General features: G+C 55.6%; 6 protein-coding genes across 6 annotated transcripts; 2 read left to right on the forward strand and 4 right to left on the reverse strand.

Annotated features, from left to right (window-relative positions):
* Window positions 1-2: 2 nt before the first annotated feature.
* GMORB2_5242 (uncharacterized protein) lies at window positions 3-1,321 on the reverse strand (the record flags this gene model as incomplete). Its single annotated transcript, XM_035467216.1, has 2 exons — window positions 3-60; window positions 1,269-1,321. 2 exons carry the CDS (start codon window positions 1,319-1,321, stop codon window positions 3-5), a joined length of 111 nt encoding a protein of 36 aa, XP_035323228.1.
* A 2,594-nt stretch (window positions 1,322-3,915) lies between these two features.
* Window positions 3,916-6,400, reverse strand: GMORB2_5243 (regulator of nonsense transcripts 1; the record flags this gene model as incomplete). Its single annotated transcript, XM_035467217.1, has 2 exons — window positions 3,916-6,276; window positions 6,359-6,400. The coding sequence occupies 2 exons, from the start codon at window positions 6,398-6,400 to the stop codon at window positions 3,916-3,918; spliced, it is 2,403 nt and encodes an 800-aa protein (XP_035323229.1).
* Window positions 6,401-7,529: 1,129 nt separating this feature from the next.
* GMORB2_5244 (DNA (cytosine-5)-methyltransferase 1) lies at window positions 7,530-9,629 on the reverse strand (the record flags this gene model as incomplete). Its single annotated transcript, XM_035467218.1, has 1 exon — window positions 7,530-9,629. One exon carries the CDS (start codon window positions 9,627-9,629, stop codon window positions 7,530-7,532), a length of 2,100 nt encoding a protein of 699 aa, XP_035323230.1.
* A 1,973-nt stretch (window positions 9,630-11,602) lies between these two features.
* Window positions 11,603-17,949, forward strand: GMORB2_5245 (uncharacterized protein; the record flags this gene model as incomplete). The annotated part of the gene is made up of 4 exons (XM_035467219.1): window positions 11,603-11,955; window positions 12,010-17,599; window positions 17,683-17,889; window positions 17,935-17,949. The coding sequence occupies 4 exons, from the start codon at window positions 11,603-11,605 to the stop codon at window positions 17,947-17,949; spliced, it is 6,165 nt and encodes a 2,054-aa protein (XP_035323231.1).
* Window positions 17,950-21,291: 3,342 nt separating this feature from the next.
* On the forward strand, window positions 21,292-23,868 carry GMORB2_5246 (uncharacterized protein; the record flags this gene model as incomplete). Its single annotated transcript, XM_035467220.1, has 3 exons — window positions 21,292-21,428; window positions 21,624-23,015; window positions 23,094-23,868. The coding sequence occupies 3 exons, from the start codon at window positions 21,292-21,294 to the stop codon at window positions 23,866-23,868; spliced, it is 2,304 nt and encodes a 767-aa protein (XP_035323232.1).
* Window positions 23,869-24,460: 592 nt separating this feature from the next.
* Window positions 24,461-25,835, reverse strand: GMORB2_5247 (chitin biosynthesis protein CHS5; the record flags this gene model as incomplete). The annotated part of the gene is made up of 3 exons (XM_035467221.1): window positions 24,461-24,604; window positions 24,908-25,672; window positions 25,764-25,835. 3 exons carry the CDS (start codon window positions 25,833-25,835, stop codon window positions 24,461-24,463), a joined length of 981 nt encoding a protein of 326 aa, XP_035323233.1.
* Between the last annotated feature and the right edge of the window lie 74 nt (window positions 25,836-25,909).

Raw genomic sequence — 25,909 nt, forward strand, 5'->3', positions numbered from 1 at the left:
CATCACGTCCGCTCGCGACGGAATCCTGGCCATGATCCCGGCGCCCCAGCGGCCGGGAGGCTTTTCGGTCCAGATTGTCGGGTGGTTGTGGTGGTTGTAGTGGTTGTGTGTGAGGTGGTTGTTGTTGTTGTTGTTCTTGTTGTGAGCAAGTAATTGTGAGATGCGATGATGATGAAGATGATGATGAAGATGCTGATGATGCTGACGATGATGCTGATAATAACGATGAATGGTCGAGCTGCCGCTGTCGTCTTAGAGACGGAGACGAGGATGAGTCGTCGTCGATCTGCTGACCAGCGTCACTGCAGAGAGTGAACGCAGCATCAGCATCAGCGTCGACTACATCAGCAGGTTTACCGGCAACAGCAGCGGTAGCAGTACTAGCGGCAGCAGCAGAAGATGCGACGATGGTAGTAGCAGTAGTAGCAGTAGCAGTAGTAGTAGTAGCAGTAGTAGTAGTAGTAGTAGTAGTAGTGAAAGCAGTGATATTATTAGTAGTGGCGGTGGTGTTGGTAGCGGAGACGACAGTAATAGATTGTGAGGATGCTATTGTGGCAGCCAGGACGACCAAGAATCGTGTGCCCGTGCGTCTCTCACTGCTGCTGCTGCTGCTGCTGCTGCTGCTGCTGCTACCTCTGGTGGTGGTGGTGGTGGTGGTAATAGTGGTGTCTGTGGTGGTTGTGGTTGTGGTTGTGGCACCACAGGCCATGACGTGCGGGCACGACCAGGGCCACAAAGCGGGAAGCAGGAATCAGAGCAGGCCAAACAGAAGAAGAAAATGGGAGGCCGCCCACGGGCAAAACAGGGGTGGGGTGGTGTGTGCTGCGTGTGTGTGTGCGGTGGTACAGGTACGAGTAACCCCCCCCCCCCGTCGTTGGATCGTGGTATGGATGGGGTTTACTCTCTGCTGTCTGTGGGGACAATATCCAAGCCGCAAAACATGAGAGGGGCAGCGGCGACTGCCAAAGGGAACAGGCAGCGCGCTCTCTCTGCTCGCTCTGTCCTGACGAAGGCCAGTGCTACTGCATCTTCGATGTGGTCATGGGTAAGAAGGGAAGGAGGAGAAGAAGAAGAAGAAGGAGAAGAATGAAGGGACAGGAGAGGCGAAGGAGGAAGAAAAAAAATTAAAGGTTGAAATAAATAAATAAATGAAAAAGTATATAATAATCTGAATAGGCTAGTTAGCGGCAAGAGGCAAAGAGGAGGAAGAAGAAGCAAAACACCGAGAGGAGAGGGAAGGGGTCTGAAGGTGAAAAGGCAAGGAAGACGGGGGTAGACTGGGTTTGGATGGGTGGCTCACGCGCGCGGGGGCCGCGAGCATGGGAAAAGTGTGGGTGGATTCTCTTGAAGAGAGGAGACCAGAGGGCCAGGTACGGGGCTAGAGCTGTTAGTCTGCTCTCCATACATTCATTACATATTATATAATAATACTGTACGAGTATGTTATAATCTGTATCATCATGTATATAATATTACTCGTACGGGTATGTAGCGGTACTGCACTCGGTACATCATGTACAGCGATACTGTAAACCCTTTCAGTGCCCAGCTGCCCGCCGTTACAGTGTCGGGTACCCAGCAGGCACTCAGCAGGCACTCACCCAGCAGGCACTAAGCAGGCATGATGGTGAGTATCGCTATCCCGTACCCGTACAGTGGCATCGTTATTAGCACGGATCCCCACGGATATCACTGATGCTTAGCTGTGCCCGCCCCTAGGTGCACAAACGCACCAACCCAGCACAGCACATGCGAGCCGTCGGGTCCCGTCCCTCGGTGGCTCTGCCCTGTAAATACATCACTGGATCGCACCGGGTATGCCAACGCCAAGACGGCATATTGCCTGCTAAGCCACTCGAGGGAAGAGAATGAAGAATAGAGTACTATTGAATCGGCGCTCTACGATACTCCGTACGGTGAATGTGATACATGTCCTCACATCATACATTCTCGTCCGTCTCTACCTGCACATATGCAGGTGCAGTCTCCGTCTCCTACCTGTATCAATCGTAGCACATGCACGGGTACTCGTAGTCTGCAGGGCCCGCCAAGGTCTCAAATCCCTCTCTGCCGAGTGCCGTGCCGCTAATCCCACAGTGGAAGTGGCGAGTACGGTACCTGTACGTCGTATCCTCGGTCACTGGCGGCAGCCCTGGAGGGTCGCAGCAATCTTACAGGCACTCGTAGCACTCGTCAGGTCTCTTCACCATCCGTCCGGATGTTTCACCTACAGGCCCGCTGTACCTGTGCTGCTCGTATATCGTGTGTGCTTTACTGGCTCATCAGGTTGTATTGCAGGTAGGACATCTCTCTTTCTCTCTCTTCCTGCCAGCAGCTCACCTTCTCCATGTGAGTACAGATTACGGATAGAGGGCTCCTCGTACTCGTACGAGCAAATAAACTTATCAAGAACACTGCTAGTGTCCAGCCCGTCCCTTGTCCCGAGTACGAGTATTGTAGAATATGTAATCTGTAGCCTGGCCCTGGTCTCTCGTCGTCGTCGTCCCCCTCCCCACGGGCTACATGCTATTTATTATATTATGCAATGCTACGGAGCATTTCACTGTGCTGTTACTCCCGAATGGCCTCGCCACACTCTCTACAGGTTACTGCGCATCCATACGTGTGCATGGCCAGACTCGCCCTTTGTGGTCGCCTGCACCGACCCCCGGAACGATTCGACTCCCTTCCCCGTTGCGACCAACTCGTCTTTCCATCTGATGATATCCTCAGGTAGATACCTGAGAGATACCTGAGGCTGCTGATAGTGCTACTAGTGAGTATCAATATCATCAGCAGTAATAATTCCGCGTCAATTTACCATCGCAGATCCGCCTACACCGCCCGCCAGACATGGAATTACATCTAGACTCGACATTACTCATTGTTCCACATATTTACATATAATCTGTATACAATCAATCATAGTACTGAATTGTTACTACCGAGTACAGATTACATGTATACTGCTAGTATCGATGCTCGTAGTGTCATGTTGGCATCGGCAGCAACAGTAGCCAGCTGTTTTCCTTTTTTTATTTTAATCCTGCTCATTTTTATTTTATAATCATCATTCTCTCCTTCATTCCATACTTCCGTTTCCCCTCTCGAGGCGCAGCACACACCTTGAACAAATCGCTCAGGTCGTGCCCGCTCACGAGTCAAGCTTTGCCCGCCCCGTTGTTAGTCTTGCCCTCACTCCTCTTCCTCTTCCTACTCCTCCTCCTCTCCTTGGCTGTTACTGGCCTAGTCTGACGGATACTCAAAGTCTACGCTGTAATATCATCGTTACCAGTTCTATATACGTAAAACGAGAAGGGTATTATCATATGAAGAAGGAAAAAAAAAAACCTAGCTTGGGTTTGTATATGCAAGTAAAACCCCATACAGAGAGTATCGCTACATGCACTCCTGCTCATCATGTAATGATCTGTACAGAAACACCCCCCCTTGGCTGTAACAAAAGATCCTACGTTTTCAGTACTACCGTCTAACAGTATTGACGCATGTGGTAGCAGGGCCTTGAAAGAGCCAGTAGCCTATCGGCTATTAATACTCTGCTTTCTTTTCGCTGCCCGTATAAGTCATCTACTCGTACGGGTACGTACTCGTTCGTATGTCTAAATTACCAGTCTGGACTCTCTACTCGTGCACACACCGGAACGGTCAACAGACAGCTGGACCTTGTCTTCCCTTTCCCTTCGCCCCGGCAGATTGGGCCACTACTCATACTTCTCTCTTCGTCTGACATCTATTCAGCTACCTCCATGTCCAATACGCGTACTCGTCACGTTTGACTAAAGCCGTGCAGGAGAAGGAGACATGACCTCTTCCTCATCTACCCCCTTTGCGCCCTGAACCGTGGACCATGAACCATGAACCATGAATCATGAATCGTGCTCAGTCCTTCTTCAACTAAGCCTCCAGCTTAAACACCCTCCCGTCCGCTGCGGCATCATCCCATAGCCTCGACGTGTAACGCGTCTTCACGCGCGCCCTGCGCATCGTCATCATCTCGTGCATCACAATAATCTCCGCCTGTCTGGCACGCGTGATGGCCACGTTGAGCCGCCGGCAGTCGTCCATGAACCCCGCCCTGGTCGTCAGCACCATGTCCAGAACCACAACGTCGGCCTGGTTGCCCTGGGCCCTGTCCACCGTCAGGACCTGCACCCGCCGCCTCCACTCGTCCGGCCACTGCTTCACTGCTGCATCGTATCGCCGCAGCGCCGTGCTGTACGGGCTCATGATGATGACTGTCCCCGGCGAGCCCTCGCTGGAGGTGCTCTGGAACGCCTCGTCCTTCAGCAGGATCTCGACCTGCTTCATGACCCATCGGTGATTCACCGGGTTCCAGAAGCTGCGCCGCTCCTCCCGCTCGCATCCCGAGTCCAGCTGTACAATAATTCGGTTCTCGCTCAGGCCACCCCTATTCCCTCCTAGGCTCTCCAGGTGTTTCTTGAGGTGCAACGTGCTTGGCGGATACATGGCTCCCGGCGTCTCATGCACCGACCTCATGCTGGCGCTGTAGAACAGCTCCGACGAGAGACGGTGAAGATTGCCGTGCGCTCTCTTGTTGACCAGCAGCTGCCCATCCAGGGCGCCAACCGTCGCCGCCCGCGCCATGGTGCTAAATCGAAGCTGCTCCACAAACGGGTTGTACCTGAGCCCCTGGAGCTCTACGCTACGCTTGTCGGCGCCCTTGACGAACGGCTGTGTCTGGTGGACGTCACCCGTAAAGATCCAGGCCAGGGGTTCAAAGTAGGCAATCGGGATCAGCGTAGACAGCTCCCGGGCGTGGGGCGCTTCGTCGAAGAAGACGACTCCAGGCCGAAAGAAACGGGAAAAGGCACCGCTTGCTGCCACCGGTGTTGTGGCGACAAAGTCGACCTCGGCCAGGACTTTGCGGTAGAGCTGCGAGACTAGCTTTCGCATAACCTTCCAGTCCGAAGTGCTGAGTGCTTCGCCCGTCCCCATCTTGTCGAGAAACACCGAGAGAGGCGTAAAGGCCTTTTCGTCTCTACGGAGATCGTAATAGTCCCAGGATGCTTCGTCTAGGGTGGGAGCCCTGTCAGTGCCTCGCTTCAGACTACTGTTTCTCGCCAGATTGGCCGTTGTCAAGAACGTCCTGGTGAAATCTACCCCCTTGGAATCCTTGTCATCGAGTTCTAGGTTTTCCAGGTTCGCCAGGCCCTGAAGCTTGTCGCTGTTGCGCATCTCGTACGGCCACCCGTACATGCGGATGGCCTTGGTGTTGAGACCGGATGCTTTGCACAAGGCCAAGTAACGATTGGCTGCATCGTCGGCCGTCTTGTTGATATCCACCAGGAAGAGGATAGGGCTGCGCTTCCTTTTCGAACCTTGACGGGGGCTGGACTGAATGAGGGCTGAGAGGACGAGATTCCATTCCGTCTTTCCGGAACCTGGACACCCGTTGACAAAGAAAAGCCCATTTCGAATCTGGGTGAGTCCGTCGTACGCTGCTTTTTGGTCTGCATTGAACTCTTTGACCTTCTGTTGGAGGAACGGGGACACCCGATACGAGGGGCTCGTGGGGTTCGCGAGCTGGGGGAACTCTGCATGGAGGTCGGTGTATTCCCAGGTAACACCGTGGAAGTTCTGGATCGTCCGGAACGCCGTCATCGACTTTGCGGGGGGAGTGCGACCACCGTGACATCCTTTCTCGAAAACGAAACTGCGGAGAGCTTCGAGCTCGGCCTCAGGTGTCCTGGCCACAGTCTCTAGGTGGATGGTGATGATTTGTGACTTGGCTTTGACTGTGATATTCTGCACATCGTCTATGCTAGACGCAATCCGGAACCTGTCCATGAGCTCGAGCTCGATGCTCGTGCCGCCTTCACCTTCCCAGGAACGCGGGACATCAACCTTGAATGCCGCGCACCTGCGGATGTTTTCGTCCACGTCTGTCATCTCTTCATAGGGGTTCGTGATCCGGCTGCTGGAGAGGTTCGTCAGAGTATACCCATCGCTGCCCACCATGACTGTCCTCTCCAGGTCGACCGAAAAGTGGTCACCATCAGCAGGGAAACCAACGTCGTCTGTAACGGGTGGGACCTTGACCATCAAGAGCCAGGACTTGGCAAAGGAGGTAGTGAAACCGGGGATAGGGGAGATGGGCCAACATCTGAAAGGCGTGCGTCTGTCATTGAATCGCTTCAGGAGGATGGCTTCGTTGCCCATCTCGATCATGGTTCCCTGCTCATGGCGCCAGACGAAAGCATCTTGGACTGGAAAGGTGTGGAGAACGAGCGTCGGCTAGAGATACTGTCTTAGCCCATGTACGTGTTTGGAAAGGACATATCCCTGGAAGAGACCGGGTTGGTATCCTGCTACTCACATCGCTGTCCACGAAAGAGTGAGATACCTGTGGATAGTCCATCTTTGACGTGTCGCGTGTCCCAATAGCACACAGCAGGCAGGCAGAGAGGGTGCTGCGGGAATGGCAAGTGGTCAAGAGACCGAAGTCAACGATGACACGAAGAACATACGCGAGTGCTGGAAGGAACAGGTCCAGGCAACTTGGTGCTCTCATGGACGAATCAACATGAGAACAGAGAAAGATGCGAGGTGAAGGTGGAAGAAGAGACGCTTGGAATCGAAAGGTGAGATGTGTGAGTGTATCAGAGAGGGGCCTCTTTTTGGGGGGGGGTTTATGCTTCTTTTTCTTTTTCTTGGGGCTCCTTGAGAAGGGCGGAATCCGAGAGGAGAGTGAGATAGAATAGGGCTGCCCCCCCCCCCGGCCCTTGGAGATGTCCCATCAGGACATCCGTCGTGTTCCTCCTGGAATATGTCCTTACAGTATAGTTCTACGCGTGTGGCTATACCTCCATTACCAGGCTATCATGTCCTGTGCCTCTTTCAACAATTTCAGTGGAATTCCGGTGTTGTCATTATCACCATTCAAGAGGAAAACAAAAGAAAAAATAATATTAAAGTGAGCTTTGTTTGCACAGTCACAGTCACCTCACCTTCCTTGTGTCACCGTTCAGATTTTTGCCCGTGGCACCTTCCATTTCATTGCACCTCGACCATTGAACCATTGATGTGCCATGGATGAATGCATGTGACTCACCCACACCTTTTCTAAACACCAGGTGGCTATATTATCCAAGGTGCCGGTGATGTTTTCTCTGTGGGCTTTTCGGTGGGAATAATATGAACATATCGGAGAAGAGGACCGTTTCAACGGCATTAGTAATACCCGTAGACCCGGCCTGATCCATTCTTCTTTACTACATACGTGTTGCCTCATCTGAGAAATATGTAACCCCCTGAAGCCCAGCGAGTGTCAACCGACAAGACTGTAGAAGAAACGACATAGACAGCGAGATTTCCTTGTGATGGCATAGACCACACAGTAGTCGTAGTGTGGCAACAAGTGAGCAAGACGACAGAACGACAGCAGGTGACCCAACCAAGGAATAGCACAGTAATAGGGACAGCACACAATCATGGCCGTATAGGAAAGCAAAAGTTTGAGCGCCAACCCTCATCTTCAACAAATTGGCCTAAGTCAAATCAACCGTGACGATTTCGTCAGGTTTGTCGTCAATCTCCATCGAGCTGGGCACCACCCTAGTAGTAGCTGCCTGTATGGACGGTGGCATCGTGGGCCGGACGCGGCGTGAGCTCCTGGGAATATCGATACGCAGGCTGTCCTCGTCATCCGCAACCGTCACCGTATCCTCAGCACTGTTGATGATGATGGGGTGTGCATGCGATGGTTGCACTCCATCCTGACGCAGGAGCCATTTCTCCAGATACTTGTATAGTACCGTGACCGTGTTCGGGGGGAACGCATTTCCGATCTGTCGCTTGATCGACGTCCGCGTACCCTTGAAGGTATGGCAGTGCGGGAATCCCTGGAGGCAGGCTTGTTCTCGGAGGGTAAAATCTCGAGTGCCATCGGGGTATATAAGGCTCGGACCGCCTGTTGTCAAGGTGCCGGCCAGTCGATCAGGGCAGTATGAGGCTCTCGGCGGGTGATGCCACCTAACAGAGTGTAGATTGTGAAGCTCGTCACGACTTCTGGGCCTGATTGTGCTGATCGCCTGGCGTATCGTTGTGTATGGCTTCAACCCTCTCCGCCTGTCACCATTCTCTGAATGGGTTGCTTCCGGGAACGGCGGTAGCTTCTCACCGGGAGCAGCGGCAATCATGATCAGTCGCTTGCGCGACTGCGCAGAACCCCAGGTGCATAGCTTGACGACCCTCCAACGCACCGAGTAGCCCAGCTGAGTAAAATCATTGAGGTGCGAATGAAAGTATTCTCGATGCCGGTCATGCGTGAGGCCAAATGTCTGTTCCACAGTGACAATCCGGGGCCGAACTTTGTTGATCAACGAGTTGCAAGAAAAGAGAGCGAAGATGTTTATGTCGTCGTTAACGCCGGTGTGGGTATGTGCGGGGGAAAAGAACTGGCATGGCGGGGACAGGTGCAGGACATCGACTCGAAAATGTTGCCTCCCATGACTACTGACAAATTCGTCTACGGATCCGATGTAGAGTCTTGTCTCTCTGAAGTTGGCCCTGTAGGTTTCACAGACCTCTTCGCTCTTGTCCACGGCATGGGTGACTATCATTCCAGCCGTCTGAGCCCCTCTAGACACACCTCCAGCTCCACAGAAGGAGTCAAAGACCGTGTACTTTTGACCGCGCTGACGATACCGGAGGCGCTCGCGATGCTCGGCTTTATGGCTCGTTTCAGCGTCTAGATGGACGATATCGACGTGCGGCTCTCTCGGAGCTTCTGGACGCCACGAGCCTCCGGGTACCCGTCCTCCACGCCACTGGTAGCACTGGTCGTCTTCCAGATCTCGGTACTGGGGGTTGATGACTTCGCTCGGCTGGATTCGCTCTAGGGCCTCTTCTATAGGCTTGGATCTTCGACCCTCTGACGTCGAGTATATGCGGAAAGACCACCGGCAAACGAGTGATCCCTGGTGTCCATCCAGGTCCCGAGATGAGAGTATGCTGCTGTGCTTGGGCCATAGAGAGTTCGTCATGATGACCGCTCTCTTGGCGACAACCGACGAGAGGTTGACATCTATGAGTCCCGGTGCCTCGTTTTGGCCGCCGTCTCTGTTGATGTGGAGAACTTGGCAAACTTCGTCCCGTTTCTTGGGAAGCATGCCCGCTAGATCCCTGGTCCTTGATAGAGGGATTCCTCGTATGATTACGGATCCCGGGCGAGCCGACACAATGGCCTTGACAATGACGAAGCTGACCTTGTAGGCGCCCAAGCTCGTATCCAGGACTTCGACGCAGTCGTCCCGCTCCACGACACTCCCAGACACACGGCAACTAGCTAGGGCATATTCGCCCTCGTGGAGAGCTCTGTAGGAGAGGTTTGATTCATCGATCGTGAGATCAACAACGTCGTCGATAGGTTCTTCACAGGTGAGATCGATCACCTCGCCTGGTACGCCGTCGTCGGTCAGGTCCACTGTCCCGTCAGTCACCCCAACGGAGGCAAGGCTTATCACGTTGCCGGTTGGCTCGTCGAAAACCGTGCAGGTCAAAGAGGTGTCCCGGCTGGTGCTTTGCCGTTGCGTGACCAACTCGACGTCCTCACCGTGAAAGAAGAACGGATCTGGGGACAGTTCCATATTCTAAGGCTATTTTCAGGGAAGACGTTGTCGGCCCTTACAGAGGGGATATATGGGACTGGACGGGAAGAGGTCAAAACAAGACTCAGTGTCTTTGAAGGTCAGTACTCGTTCAGGAAGAAAGAGATGTCTGGAGAGCGATGATATACTCCGATAGCCCAAGGGACTCGAGGACACTTGAGGTGCACGAGACCAGTTGTGACGAAGATGAGTAAATACTCTCGGGCCGGATATCTAGACGGTAGGGAAGGGATAGAATATGGCCTCTGGATTAGGTAGCACACGAAAAAATAGAACAAAAACAATGATGCTTAGACAAGTGAGAAGTTTCTGAGCCATCTACTTGCATCGTATAAATTCCAGGTGAACCACTCCGCGGCAGGCATATTGCCACGATCAGCAAGGGGCATCAAAACACTGGATAATACTACGGAAACCTCACAAGGAACCAAGCTAGGGTTCGACGGGCGAGGCTACCGCGGACTCGGAAGTCTCTCTCTTGACTCTATGGTCTTGATGTATGAACTTGAGCGATAGGCCCAGAACACGCATAGAGACAAGGATGATTCAAGCCGAGCTGGATCGACAAGGCGGCGATGCCGGAATACGGTCTTTGGGCCTCTGGACTGCGAAATGAATAGCACTGACAGTTTTTGTCTGGCCTTTGTCAGATTAGGGGAGAGAAGACATCTACTTTTTCTTTTGGGCTACCCCTCTCGAGAGTCGAGGGTAACCGGTGAAATGATGGTGATGTCAGATGTGGGAGCATGCTAGGCTGGCGAAAATGAACGATGCATGTCGTGACGCCGTAGTATTGATATATACATACATGGACGGTATTACTATAAGTATCCGTTTTGAAGAGAGGGAAAATAAGGATGCAGTAGAGAGTACGTACTGCTGGTAGTAGGGATGGCGTTGGGATGCAATCCGTACATATTACGGAGTAATATTGATGACGTCCATATGGAGTCCATGGATGGATTGGAAGGATGGCGGGATGATTGATGACTTACAGGTGCCACACGCCACTCAGGGGCGTCACTGCTGCAGCTCATACTCACAGCGGGTAATGCTACGCTATTGGTATTACCCCGTAGGGATTTTGCAGCCTTGAAGGCATCATTACTACGGAGCACTCACTGTATACTTACTTTTTCCTGGACGAAGTTGGTCGTGTGAGGACTGACACCGCCTGCCTTATTCTGACAATGAACTCCAGGGTGCTTCGCCCCACTTATCCACCTTTTTCTATCTAACACCCTGCTCCCAAAACTTTTTAGGCGCGAATCTGGGAAGCGCGTATTACGGAGTACTCGTCGAGTCCAGTCGTTACTGTGGGCAGTATTATTACTCCGTAATACTTTACTCGTACTGTCTGCCTGTCATCGAATCTTGGTTCCAACCACATACGACCGTGCAACCTGCAACAGCGGTCCCACGGCCGGTACGAGCCCTGGAATCTCGCGGTCACAACATCGACTTGTCAGGTGAGGCCTCGCCACTCTATCTTCTTCGCTCTTCCCACGTAGCTCTGTCTTTTCTCTTCTCTCCTTGGAGGCGTCTCTTGGTTTGCTGCGTTTTGCAAGCTGGGAAGCCTCTGCCCGTAGCGTGTACGCGGCAACATTGGATCAACGACCGTCGGCCGTCTGTTTGGCCTTTTGCCTCTCCGTGCCTGCGCGATCCCTCCGATACGTCGCTTTTGGTTACGTGCGGTCTTCAGCACCGCTGCTATGTCATCCCTTCGTTCCCGTCTCTTCCGCTCCCCTGCCATCCATCACCCGCTGCCATGGTGCCCCATTCTCTCCCCTTTGCATCAAACTCTGACCACCTTCGACGACAGGTTTTCTTCAATCACCTTCCTCTTCGAATCCTGACGAAGCCCGATCACCTCTCGCCTCCGCGCATCGTTGAAAGGAAAAGAAGAGAGAAAGAAAAGAGACCGCAATGAGTGTTGGCAGTGAACCGACACAATGTCAGATCTCAACGAGGAGTTAGCGAAATGGTTCGAGAAGCTCCAGGCTGTCCCGGCTGAGCAGCACCTCTTGTGCCCCAAACTCTCCGACGAGGATGTCGAAAACTACCGAACACTGAACGACCCTGCCTCTGAGATCTCCATTGAAGAAAAGAAGAAACGCATACAGGATGGGGACGATCGAATCGAGATTACATACTGGAACAGCTTGATATTTGGCTTCGACAAACGCGATGCTGGCAAGTGGCTCGACGACTTCACCGAACGTCTTGACGGCTCCCTCAAGTTCTGCTCCGATTGTGTGCTGAATTGGCACATGAAGCGCAGAGCTCATCTCCAGAAATTTGCCGAGTATGCGCTGTTTCGATTCTGGCTGTGTGGGTGAGGCTAATCACGGGCATGTAGGCGTTGGGATGAAGATGCCGTCTCGCAGATCCAAGAACTTCTCGACCGCCTGGACGTCAACCGAATCGATCACAACCTCAAGTGGGCCAAAGATTTCATCGAGAAGATCGAGGCAACAGGGACCGTCTTCAAGAAATCCGCCTTTGGCGCACACCTTCCCGAAGTGCATATCGCCATCTACGAGGCACTATGCTGCGTCTCGTACATGAAGGAGCCCGTCCAACGGACGACCTTCCAGTACGTCTTCATGAGGCTGCAAGGGAAATCATACCTGAAGCTTGGGACCAAGGACCCCCTTCCCGGGATGACATATCTCCTCTTCGACCAGAAGAATGAGGATCGCCGCAACTGGGCCCATGAGAATTGGAAGAACATTGACACCGATTCCATGTCGGAGGAGCAGTTTGATTGGGCCGTCAGCGGCGGCCTGGTTGCTGCCATTGACGAGGCCAGTCGGAAAGATCTCGTGCAACCTGGGACCGAGACCTACATCGAGATCGAAAGGTTTTGGCTCGGATTCGAGAAGATCCTGAGGACCCTCAACGGCGAACTCATCTTGGGTCGCCTCCGTAGCCTCGAGGTAAAGCCTGGATCCCCACACATATACGATTTGCTGTTTCGCCATATCCAGTTTTGCAGAAGCGAGAGCGTTCTTGTGGCCGCCATTCGCATCCTAACCACGTTGCTGAAAAAATCCCCCAAGGCTTTCTGGGATGTCGTTGGTGATGCGCGGCCCAACGTCATTGCCGATCTCATCTTTGGGAGCCCCGTCTACCGCACTCTTCTTTGCCAGTCACTCGATGATTGCTGGAGTGGCTCTGAGACTGGGCCCGAGGCCACTCCCTTCCCCATATCCTGGATTGGTCCTTGGCTTCAGTCTCTCGGACGGGACAGACGATACGATGCTTGCGAAGTCCTCCTGCACACACTCTTCGAGACCATGACTAAGGATGTGAGCATGACTGAGCCCGGCCGAGCTGCCTGCCTCCGTGCAGGCTTTGACGCTCTGAGCTTCACAGTCGGGACATTTCTCGAGCAAGAGACCACGGGTACCGGCACCACGCACCTATATGCCAACTGTGCCTTCAACATGGTCATGAAGCACAGGGCGCTCATACTAGACCAGCTGCAGACGCCAAAGGAAGAGCACATAGGATGGAAAACATTTCACGTAGCTTCAGCAGCCCGCAAAACTATGGTGGCCGCCATGTGGCTGGATATTAAGCTCTTTGCGATCGAGTACCATTCACTACGGGGCGGCGCGCAGATCCAGTCGGCCATTACGAGGCAATCCAAGGACTTCTGGGAGGGTGTGGTGGAAATGTTCGATTCGTCGTCACAGCAAGCAGAGCTGGCTGGGGACTTTCTGCTCTCCCTCGAGCCCATCGTGAGGCTCGAGCCCATTCGCCCGAAGAAGAAGGACACCCGTCTGGATGAATCGAGCAAGTTGTTCAACCAGGCATTTGGTGACACGACGGACGTCCTGGCGAGGATATTCAGCAGACTCTCCGAGCTGGATACGACGGACCTGAGTGGCCTCTTCGCCAGCCAACGCGCTTTCCAGGTTACCGTTGGCGTGGCCATGCAGGGCGAATCTGACTTGGCCGAAGCGTCGGCCGAACTCCTCAAGAGCTGGACCGGTGAAATTGCCCGCAGCCAGGCGTTTGAGCAGATGGCCCAGCTGCACCCTGACCAGACTTTGAGGGCATCCATGTTCGTCCTCGACAGGGTTCTGAGGCCTCCCCCGGGCTTCCCAAAGCAACAGTGCCCTTGGGACCCGATCCGCCCCATCCAGAACATGAGCCGGGACATCCTGCGAGGCCTCTGTGACGTCACCGGTGGTGTCCTCCGTGTCAGGACGCTGGAGCCCAAGACTGTCGCCATGCTCCTCCGCTGGTGGCAGGAGCAATGGCACTTCGTCTCTTTGTCGTGCCGAAACATCGAGCCTTGGTCGCTGTACATCCCCAACAGCACTATGCAGGACTTCTGCCGTGAGATCATGGAGTTGGCCGAGGCCCTGATTGCGGAAGACGGATTACTCACTTCGGCCATCGCTACCGCCACCAATAAGGAGGTGTCGCATATGATGGTCAAGATCCTCCAGCCAGCCAAGGACAACTTTCGAGGCATGGAGAACATGATCCGACTCAAAGACAGGTGGCTTGTCGACGTCACCGTCAGGGTCCTCTGCAAGATCCTCGAGCGGCTTCGGGAGAATAGCCTGGAAATTGCCGAGGACTCTCGGAAACTCATCATGGATGCATGTGTGTCGACCGAAATGCCAGGAAAGTACCGGCGACCTACGAACCTCACGGACCAGCAGCGAGCCGAGCTCCTCCAAGCACTCGGCCACGTCGAAGAGGAGATCAAGGCCCGCCAATCCGCCGTCCTCCCGAGCCGCGCTGCGGATAGGGCCAAGGACCAGCTCAAGAAACAGAGCAGGCTTGATGCCTGGTCTAAGTCGGGCACTCCCGGTGCCGTGCCGGGAGACCTCAGGACGAATCGGGACGACGTTCTGGCACTGAGCAAGTCCATCGACAGCCCCATCCTCAAGAAACTCGAAGCGCAGAGGGCGGCGGAAGCCAGGGTCAAGGCGAAGGCCAAGGTGCCTGACCAGAAAGCCATCTCAGCCCTCAAGGAGAGCCGACAGCGCGAGAAGGCTGAAAGAGCCAGACGCGATGCCGAGGTCATCGCCAAGGCCAGAGCGCTACGGGGCGAGCTGGTCCCTGGCGAGGGCTCTAGCCTGGCTGGGTTCGCCGTGATCGGCAAGGACCACTCTCGCAGCGAGATCATGGTCAACAGTTCGGACGAGGAGTCCGAGATCGATTCCGACTCCGACAGCGACAACCAGCTCGCGGCACTGAGCATCGGCGGCAAGAAGACGTTGGACGAGGCCGAGAGGCGCAACCGCCAGGCGCTGCGTGACAAGATGCGCAGGCCCGTCAAGAAGGTCAAGCAGCAGCGGTCTGTCAAGGAGATGAGGGCACGACTGATCCCGCCCATGGAAAAGCTCCACAACACCGTCCTTGCCTGGGAAATATTTCACGAGGGCAACGATCCCCCGAGCGGTCCGTCTGGCAGCCGAGTCGGGACGGAGTATGCCAATCCTAAGTCGTACCAGGAAACCTTCTTCCCTCTGCTCGCATCCGAAGCATGGCGGTCCTTTGTCACGGCCAAGGACGAGATTACGGCTCAGCCTTTTGGCATGAAGATTGCCAGTCGCGCAAGCGTTGACAGCTTTCTGGAGGTGACCTTTACCATGCCCATAGTCCAGAACAGGGACCGTGGTGTCTCCGAAGGCGATATCCTCCTGGTATCCGAGTCTGAAAGCCCCCTTCTCGAGTCGGACGTTAGGCACTGCCTCGCGCGGGTTCACAGGATCAAGTACAAGAAGGATATCATCGAGATCACCTACCGTGTGGCGTCCCGGAATAACCCTCTCTCGCCGCTCCTGAACCCAGGTGCCAGCGTCCACGGTATCAAGATTACAAACATGACAACCATCGAGCGGGAGTATGCAGCGCTGGAGAGCTTGCAGTACTACGACCTCATGGACGAGATCCTCAAGGCCGAGCCGTCGCCCATCCTCCGGTACGGTGACGAGAAGGTCGCAAAGTGGCAGGACAACTGGAACCTCAACCGCGGCCAGGCTATGGCTGTCCTAGGAGCGCACGAAAACGACGGGTTTACCTTGATTCAGGGCCCCCCCGGAACAGGAAAGACAAAGACGATCGTTGCCATGGTCGGTGCCCTGTTGTCTGAACAGCTCGGCTCGCAGCCGAATGCGGGCACGCCGGTCGGAGTCCCCATCCGACCGGGAGCAGCAGGAGCATCCCATGTAAGCAACCAGAGCCAGCAGAAGAAGCTCCTTGTCTGCGCGCCCAGCAACGCCGCCGTCGACGAGCTCGTCCTGCGACTCAAGAGCGGCATCACGACCATCAACGGCAAGAAGGTGAACATCAATGTGCTGCGTCTCGGACGGAGCGATGCTATCAACGCAGGCGTCAAGGACGTCACCCTTGACGAGCTGGTGAAGGCGAAGCTCGAGGGCGACGGGACCAGAGACAAGGCCAAGGCCGACCGCGACAAGCTTCATGAGGATGCCTCGAAGATCAAGGAGGAGCTGGGCGAGCTGCGGCCGATGCTGGAGGCAGCCAGGGGTCAGGAGCGCAGCACGTACGAGGCGCTGTCGCGACGGTTCGACGAGCTCAAGCGTCAGCAGATGCAGATTGGCAAGCAGATCGACGCCAACAAAGACAGCGGCAATTCGATTGCGCGAGAGACGGAGCTCCGACGCCGACAGATCCAGCAGGAGATCCTCAACGGGGCGCACGTTCTCTGCGCGACGCTGAGCGGTAGCGGCCACGAAATGTTCCGCAACTTGGACGTGGAGTTCGAGACGGTCCTGATCGACGAGGCCGCGCAGTGCGTGGAGCTCAGCGCCCTGATCCCGCTCAAGTACGGCTGCTGCAAGTGTATCCTGGTCGGTGACCCCAAGCAGCTGCCGCCCACGGTCCTCTCACAGTCGGCGGCGCGGTTCGGTTATGACCAGAGTCTGTTTGTGCGCATGCAGCAGAACCATCCGAATTCGGTGCACCTGCTCGACATGCAGTACCGCATGCACCCGCAGATCAGCGCGTTCCCCAGCAAGGAATTCTACGAAGGACAGCTCAAGGATGGACAGGATATGCTGCGCCTGCGGCGACAGCCGTGGCACCAGAGCAAGCTGTTCGGCCCGTACCGGTTCTTCGACGTGCAAGGCGTGCAGTCACGCGGCCGCAAGGGCCAGTCGCTGGTCAACACGAGGGAGCTGGACGTGGCCATGCAGATGTACGAGCGGTTCAGCCGCGACTACCGAGAGTGCGACCTGCAGCGCAAGATCGGCATCATCACCCCCTACAAGGCGCAGCTGTTCGAGCTGCGGTCGCGGTTCACGGCCCGGTACGGGGACGGCATCACGGACGTGATCGAGTTCAACACGACGGACGCCTTCCAGGGCCGCGAGTGCGAGATCATCATCTTCTCGTGCGTGCGTGCCAGCTCTACGGGTGGTATCGGCTTCATGACGGACATCCGGCGAATGAACGTCGGTCTCACGCGTGCCAAGTCGTCGCTCTGGATCCTGGGAGACTCGCGCGCCCTCGTGCAGGGTGAGTTCTGGAAGAAGCTCATAGAAGACTCCCGGGCGAGGGACTGCTACACATCGGGAGATGTCGTGTCCATGTTCCGCCAACCTCTGGAGAAGGCCCCCGCGTCGGCGTTTCTGGAGGGGCCGCAGCCGAAGATGGGATATGGCAGCGACAATGAGGACGTGGTCATGGCCGATGCCTCTGCGCATCCGCATGCGCAACAGCAGCAGCAGCAGCAGCAGCAGCAGCAGCAGCCACGGCTGACGACGACGACGACGACGACGACGACGACGATGACGGGGGTAGTCGAGTCCGGCCAAGGCGCCAACCCGTCCCCCGTCGTCCCCCGGTCCGGGGGTCCCCCAGCCATTCGCACGGCGGCGGATAGCGGGCAGACCACGTCCGAGGCCAAGAAGAGGTCCCTGGATAGCCCCGACGGCAACCAGCCTAGCTCCAAGAGGGTATGTCCGCGTGCAACGGTCCTACAGACCGGTACATTCACGCCGATCAGGAAGGAGATCATATCACTAACAGTAAACGACAGTCTGCAAGCGGCCCACCTCGATCAGCCATGATGAGCAAATTCGGACAGAAACCCGGAGGGTCAGGGTCAGGAGGAGGAGCAGGCAAGATACGTCAGCCCAAGCCACCGACCGACCCATCGGCCATGTCGGTGCTGGGGATGACGCCGCCAGAGAGGCCACCGCCTCCGCAGGCACAAGCACCACCACACGCACCGACCGGACCTCGGGTATGTTGGAAGCCTGGAACCTGATACCTTCTAGATGCTTTACAGTACATGCACGGCTGACTTCCCCTCCTCTCTTCTCTTCCAGGAACGAACTCTGGGACCAGCGCCTCCTCGAAAAAAGGCCAAACCTAGTCTATTCGTGCCACGGAAGAAGTAGACCACATCTTGTCTGATCTCTTGCTTGGTCACTCTTCTTCTTCTTCTTGTTCTTCCTCTTTACCCTCTATTTTTCTCTTCGAGCGTAATGTTGGCATCCGTCTAGAGAGAAGACAGGACACGGCATCGATGGCGTCGGGAAGGTTATAGAACATGTAATATCCGCCTTTTTCTTTTCTTTTTTTTTTTTCTTTTTTTCTTTTTGCCTCTCAGGGAGGAATTTGGATCCTGCCGAGAAGCCAAGTCAGGATAGAAGTGGGGTAGTGGAGGGTTTCCTTTTGTTGCTCCGTACGCACTTTGTGCTTAGATTTACGAGGAGTAGTCGGATGCGCTCGTCGTCGATTGTCGGACCGAAAACGAGGCGAGGACTTGAGGTATTGCGGCTACTCATAGCTACTGATGCTACTGCTGCTGCCCAGCATTACGGAGTACATGCTCGGTACCTGGCAGGGGTCGTATTATGCAGCGTGAATCAGCTCGAGAGAAGCCGGGAGGACGAGAACGGGGTGGATGGAGGGTCCGAGCGTGCAGCAGGTGACCATCTGGTTGGGTTCGGATCTGCTAGGGGATTGGACTGGACTGGACTGGTCAACTAAGTCTTCAGATCGGCGGCTACCTGTCCGTACTCGTACATTGATGCAAGTGCGAGCAGGAAGAGAGGGTAAGAGGATCAAGGTGTAGAGTAGAGTAGGGAAAGATTGGGATGAACGCGGTCATGTAGTAGTAGTATCACACTTGTGTATGGAGATGGATTGATATGAGGAGTTTGAATGGAAGAAGTGTCCCCGATGATGATGACGATGATGATGATGATCGTGGTGGTGAGGAAGAGGGGGGAGGGGGGAGAGGGGAGAGATCAAAGATTCACAACCTGTAGGGGACGGGTACTACCAGAGTACTGTCACTATCACGGAGCAACAGTCTACGAGAGCTTATATTGGTCTGTAGGTGACGAGGTCATAGCTGTGAGGAGAGGAGAGGAGAGATGACGGAGAAGAAGAAAAAGAAAGGAAAGACATGGGTAGGAGATGGGGGTGGCAGGGGGTGGCAGGGGGGGTGGCAGGGGAAGTGGTTGGATGAGTTGGATGAGCTGGGAAATGGGGGTCTGACGAGCGGTTAATAGGGAGTACGGAGTATCGATACGGAGCCATCTAAGGGTTGTGTTGGTATCGTCTTTCTTCCTTTGTCTTCACCGTACGATATCGCAGGTGCATCAGCTCCTTCTTCAAGAAGAGCCCTTGCGGATGTGATGATTGATAGTTGTATTTTCTAGGATGACTCTCTTCGTGATAGTAATATGTACGTTTGCCAAGTCATCCTGAGGCAACAACCCCGGTACCGGGTTATCCCTTCTTCCGGTTGCATTTGGCTGTTTGATACAAACAGATACAAACAATATTTATATATATATATATATATATATATGTATGTATGTATGTATGTATGTATGTATGTATGTATGTATGTATGTATGTATGTAATGTTGATACACTCTACAGATCGCGATCTATCGAGATGGTTGAGTATTATATTAGGATTATTACCAGCATGATCCGTGATACTTGGGAGGAGGTCTCGATGTTGAATGAAGCTACCAGGTATTCACCACCGGCATTACGGAGCACGTATCAATACCTGCTATGATAATACCTGTTATACTCGTACAGTAATAATACGTATATGAGTACGGATCATCTAGATGGTACTACATAAATACTGCATTGCTAGGAGAGTAGTAATCTGTACGTATATAATGATACCATAAGAATACTATAGAAATACTATAGAAATACTATAAAAATATTATAAAAATACTATAAAAATATACTTACTACACATCTGTACACGTTAGAGATTAGTACATCACAAAACTAGACATGTACTCGTGATACTGTCCTCGCACCATGCAACCACTCTATTCACTTTCCATGTTCCCATTGATTACCTTGCATCCTTCTTTTCTTTTCTTCAACAGCCAAGGAGAGGAGAGGTAGAGAGACGAAGTACAGATACGGCATGATCGATTGGGGGTTTGCCGCCATGATACGATACGTACAGTAACCATAACCATACTTCCCATACTTCCCATGTACGTATGTATGTATACATGGCCAATCTAAACAGCCCCCCCCTTGGGTTTAGCATAGCGTAATAATTGCTTTTTCTTCTCTCTCCCTCCTACTACTGTCAACTCGTAATAAATAAACAAAAAAAAAAAAGTCGTTTTCCGTATATCAACGGATAATAATACTTTTGTAAAAATTAAATCCCGGGTGAGAGGGGGGAGAGCGGAGCTTAGTTGACAGCTCTCCCTCTCCCCCCCCCTCCTAACCTTCTCACCAACCTCTTTTTTTTCTCTTTCGTTTGGCCCTCTTCCCGACCCTTTGTTTGTCTCCTTGGACCCCTTGATACGGATATGGATATGGATCATATATGATATAACACCAGGCGGCCCGTACTCCCTCCGTATCAGTTTGTCAGATGATGAGATTTAGTCCTGGCAGCCAACCTCATATCACCAGCGTCAACTCTTCAGCCACCTTCTTTTGTCTTGCCAAACCCCCTTGCTGAGGAAGGAAGAGAGGAGAAGAAGAAGAAGGAGGAGGAGGAGGAGAAGAAAGAAAAGAGGCCTGCCATTGTCTAGGACACAGACTTCTTCTTTCTTGGCCAGATACCGTGTACCGTTCTTCATTCATGAACCCTTGTATGTGTGTCTTGCAACTACCTGTATACAATCTCTCTCTGTCTCCCTCCCCCCTCCCTTGCGCAGAGCGTCCGGTTTCCTCGAACCAACCCGCTCCAGACCTTTCTCACGAGTCTCTGATTAGCAAACCCCCTCCCCTCTCCCAAAGTCCCATCAATGACAGGATGGAAAATCGGGGACATGCCGTCTGATGGATCCGATGTCACAGTGCAGCAATCGTGAGAAACCACTAGTTTCCATACTAACAGATCTCTAGCGCAGGTAAACCTGTACGTCACCAACCTTGACCTTTGTTCCTTGTTGGCAGTTGGTAGCTTCCTGGCCCACTCCTCTTAGACAAGAAGGACCAGGACCAAGCCCAGAGACAGAGAGGGAGAGAGAGAGAGAGAGAGAGAGAGAGAGAGAGTCCCACCCTCCCCCCCTCCCGTCCTCTCCCTTACACGCTCTGTCGAGATTGTCTCACCCACAGAGAAAGGTGTGCCAGTGTTCTGTCTCTCTCTCTTCCTTCGTTCCCTTCCCGTCCCCGCCCCGCCGCCGACATTATGGCCATCTCCGTCAGGCTTAATACGGCCTCTTCGTCCGGCCATCATCGCTTCTCTTCCTCGACCACCACCTTGTCCCCCGAAGCCCTGTCCGGAAGCAACAGCAGCTACCTCCATCCTTCACGCGGCGACCCTCTGTACCTCCCATCTTCCTCCTCGCGGCGACGACGACGGCCTCCTCGACGGCATAGCTCGTCTCTGGATACCACTGCTGCGGCCACTGCGGCGGCGACGGCGACGGCAGCAGCAGCAGCAGCAGCAGTCAAGAAGCAGCCGGGCTCGCGTCGCGGCGGCATCCATCGCGCAAAGTCGACCTCTGCTATCCTGGATAGGAGCTTCGACCTCTCGTACCAGGGCGGAGAAGAAGGAGACATCGGCATACGCTACCCCGACGGCGTCGACGACGACGACGATGGACTCACCGACCTCATCGACTTTCTGAGGAATCACGTCCCGCCCCCGGGAAACTACATGTCCATGCCTGAGAACGCCCAGGACGAGAGGCGCCGGTGGCTGCTGAACTGGGCCACCAGGATGGCCAAACGCCACGCCCCCCACGGCTCCAGTTCCGGTTCCGGCTTCGGCTCCGGCTTCGGCTTCGGCTTCGGCCCCCGTCGCCGGCCGCCGCGCATCCTCCTCCCCGACACGGCCGTCTCGGGCACCACCATCGGCGGCCACCGTCACATAGCCATCACCATACCCTCCGAGGCCTTCCCCCTGCGCGACGACAGGCCGCGCTCCCAGTACCCCGTCTACCGCGGCGAGACCGACAGCGGCGACACGCCGCTCGTGTCCAGCCCCGTCCGCACCGTTGTCAACGACAAGGGCGTCGTCACCGTCCTCAAGACCGTCGACGAGGTCAACGAACCGCTGGGCTACCCGTCCGACCTCGTCCCTCGCCGCTCCCACAGCCAGTCCATGTCCCTGCCCCCGTCGAGGGCCGGCCACTCCAGCGTCAACGGCTTCGTGCCGTCGCCTTCCTCCGTCCGTGCCGGGGCCTCCCCGCGTCCGGGAGGGGACGATGCCGCGGCCGGGAACGGCAGCGGGCCCAGCCGCATGCCCTCCAGGTCGAGCCAGACACCGGCCCATCACCACCAGCAGCACCAGCAGCACCAGCAGCACTCGTCCATCGATGGCGTGCTCTCCCACCAGCAGCCCCAGAACGGCAACGGCAAGGCCAGGCAGACGCCCTCGCCCGGCCCCAAGAGCGACTGGTCGCTGGACGAGAGGGAATGGTTCGCCAAGGTCCAGACCGTCGCCGCAGCCGCCGCCGCCAAGCCCAGGGAGGATGGAGGCGGCGACAAGGACAAGGATGTCATCAGCAGCGAGTCGGGCGCCACCGTCATGAGGGAGAATCCCCTCGGACCGCGGGACCCCGAAGGAGCGGCTCTGTCGCGGAACGACTCGGTGCAGAGCCGACGGGCCCGCGTGCGCGATCGCAAGAGGCGAGACATCGAGGCTGCACGGGCAGACGGCAAGCAGAAGCAGCCCGGCGACGCTGCCTCCACCGTCGCCGCCACTGCCGCCCCTGCCACTGCCGCCTCTGCCTCTGCTGCTTCTGCTGCCACTACGCAGCCGGCCCTCAGCCCCATCCGCACCGTGATGGACATCAGGCCGTCCCCCACCCCGTCGGAACCCACCCTGACGGACACGCCGTCGACCGACCGCGGCGCCTTTGCAGACGAGGATGGCGGCGCCGGCCCCAAGGGTCACCGGCAACGCTCGTCCGTCGCCAGCGCCAACGCCCCAAACCAGCCCACGCCACCCATGTCCCCGGACAGCACGCCTCCGATGCGGCAAAGAAGCGTGGCGGACAGGTCATCCCTTCAGCATCGTCGGGAGCGGGACGCCGCCTCGTCGCGTCGCGATCAGGACCAGCACCAGCAGCCCCAGCAGCGCAAGTCTACCACGACCACCACCACGGCCCCATCAGCCCGGCAGTCGGCAGTCGACAGCAAGGGAGGGGACAACACGACGGATTCCCGCCGCCACCAGCAGAACCTGGACAGGGAGATCCTCAGGCTCTACGAGGCGTACAGGGAGCACCGCTTCCGCGACATGGAGCGTCGCGTGCGCCGGCTCGAGCGCAACGGAGACGTGTGGTTGCGTGCTCTCGTCCCCGTGCTCGAGAATCTCAACCGGGTCGGTCGGCCGGGAACATCGACGACATCGGCCGCCATAGCAGCCGCGGCATCGGCCGGGAAGGACTCGGACTACTACGAGTCCCCGCTTCAGCGGCAGCGTGCTCAGCAGAGGTACGACCTCGGCACCGGCAGGGCCCCGCCCGTGCGACGACCCACGACCTGCTCCGGGAGGATCCCCGGCTTCGGGGCTCGTCCGGACGGAATCATCAGCAGCAACAACGGCGGCGACGACGATGACGACGACGACGAAGAGGGTGACGGTGTGGATGATGACCACGACGCGTCGTTCAGGTGGCGCGACAGCACGGGGAGCAGCAGCAACAATGAGATGTCCGGCCTGGACACCATAGAACCCCTCATGAGGGAGCTGGCTGGTGCTGCCAAGCTGCGACAGATGAAGACTGGACGAAGCGGGTTACTCTCGGCCTTTTGACGTCGCCACCTGTCCCGTTTCCCTCTCGTTTCCCTTTCATCTTTTCTATTACCCCCCCCCCCCCCCACACCAAACCCCTTTCAATCCTTTCAGATTCTCTGTTTTTTTCCTTTCTTGTTTTCTGTCTCTTCTTTCTTTTCCCGTTTTGAGCGCCATACCTTGATAACACCTGCTTGTCTAGGCTTAAGCGAGCGTTTGACCTCCATATCCCTTCGTTTTCGTCCCTTTCTTTAATTTTTTTCTTCTGTCTCCATACCTTGGGCATCTGAACTGCCGGCGCATTCGTTTCCTGCTCTTCCAAACATACTACATGACCTTGCTCTGCTTTTCCTTTCATACTCTACAATATGCACTTCTTCTTTCTTCTGTCTTTTACGGTATTTTCTTAGCATAGGGAGGGGGGTTGGGGGTGGTTGTACGGACGAGATTAGTAGAAGAATATAAAAAAGCAGTTGAAAAAAGCATGCTTGGTTATTCAAACAATCAACTGACGAAGCATTATCGGGCATCCATTGACCAAACTAAGCCAGTACTAAATAAAGCGGTAGACAGAGTTGAAACACTTCAAGCGCAACCATCCAGAAAAGACGTCCTATAGGGCTACATCCTGGAACGAGGAAGCACCGTCAGGTGTTGCCGCAGGGGTCTTTTCGTCCTTGCCCTTAGCGTCAGCAGCAGGCTCGGCTTTCTTCGTGTCATCCTCCTCCTCGTCTTCGTCTTCGTCTTCCTCGTCCTCCTCCTCGTCTTCAGTAGGTTTCGACTCGGCTGCCTTGCTCTTGTCTTCTAACCAGACCTTCTGCTCGTCTTGCCCCTGAGTCGACTTTGCCTTTTGCTCTTCCTCCTCCTCCTTGTACCCATGCTCCTCTTCATCATCGCCGTCATCGTCATCGTCATCATCTTCGTCGTTGTCGTCGCTTCCCTCGTCCTTTGGCGGAGGCGAGGGCTTCTTCGCGTCGTCTTGCGAACTGGCGGAAGCAGGAGCCTCCTCAGGCGACTTGGGCGGCGGGGCAGGCGCAGCGGCCGAGGCGGTGATGTTGACTATCGGTGCGGGCGGCGGTGCGGACACGGGTGCGGGCGAATGCTGGTGGTTGTCGTCGTTGGTAGGGGCGGGCCTCATGGCGTCGAGGTAGAATTTTGTGACGCCCAAGATGCGGCCGTTCTTCTCGCAGGCATCGACCCACTCGGGCCTGACGACGGGGATGTTGAGCTCGACGGCCTTCTCCCAGGCCTGGCCACGGCCCTCGGTGGTGACGAAGTGGGTCGTGTCGATGCGGACGCCGTCGACCATCTTGGCGCCGATGCGGCCGATGGCCTCGGTCAGGGAGTCGCGGACCGCCCCTGGGAGCACGCCGGTCGAGACGGTCACGCCGCTCAAGTCCGTCATCTTGTGGGTGCGCACCACGACGCGGTCGCTCGTCAGCGTGCCCGCCGTGGTCCGCAGCACGAGGTGGAACGTGTACTCGGTGTCCACGGCCAGGCCAGAGATCTTGGTGCTGTGCATGGCTAACGGGCGCGGGATGGCCCCAGCCTTTTGCCCGTTGCGGTACAGGCTCAGCGACACTAGATCCGCCGTCGCCAGCTCGATCGGGTCCCACTCCAGCACGACTGACGTCTGCGTCGCGTTGCGGCACCGCAGCGCGGGCGGCGACGGCTCCAGAGCTCCGAACGAGCTGTAGATCTGGTCCTGGAGAGCCTGGAACTCGCGCTGCGCGATGTCTTCCTTGACCTTGTTCTGGCCCACCGTGATGTCAACTATGCTGCCGGACGAGATGTCGGGCGGGAGCAGGATCGAGGGGAATTCAATCTGCATCCAGAAAGTTTCAGTATAGAGAGCGATAGTCAATGAGAAGAAAAGGTATATCCCGTTGGATGGGATCGCAGGTTCTGTAACACACCAGTCGCTTATCCGGTGTCAGGAGCACCGTGACGCCGGCGTCGACCTTGCCGACAGTGAGGGAGACGAGCATCGCTGCGGTCGGGCGCGAGCTGCGCAGGAAGAGGGGAAAGTGTTCGTAGAGGCAGAGAAGACGCGGGACGGGAC

Source organism: Geosmithia morbida (genome assembly GCF_012550715.1).
Source record: "Geosmithia morbida isolate 1262 chromosome Unknown scaffold_3, whole genome shotgun sequence".
NCBI classification, from domain to species: Eukaryota; Fungi; Ascomycota; class Sordariomycetes; order Hypocreales; family Bionectriaceae; genus Geosmithia; species Geosmithia morbida.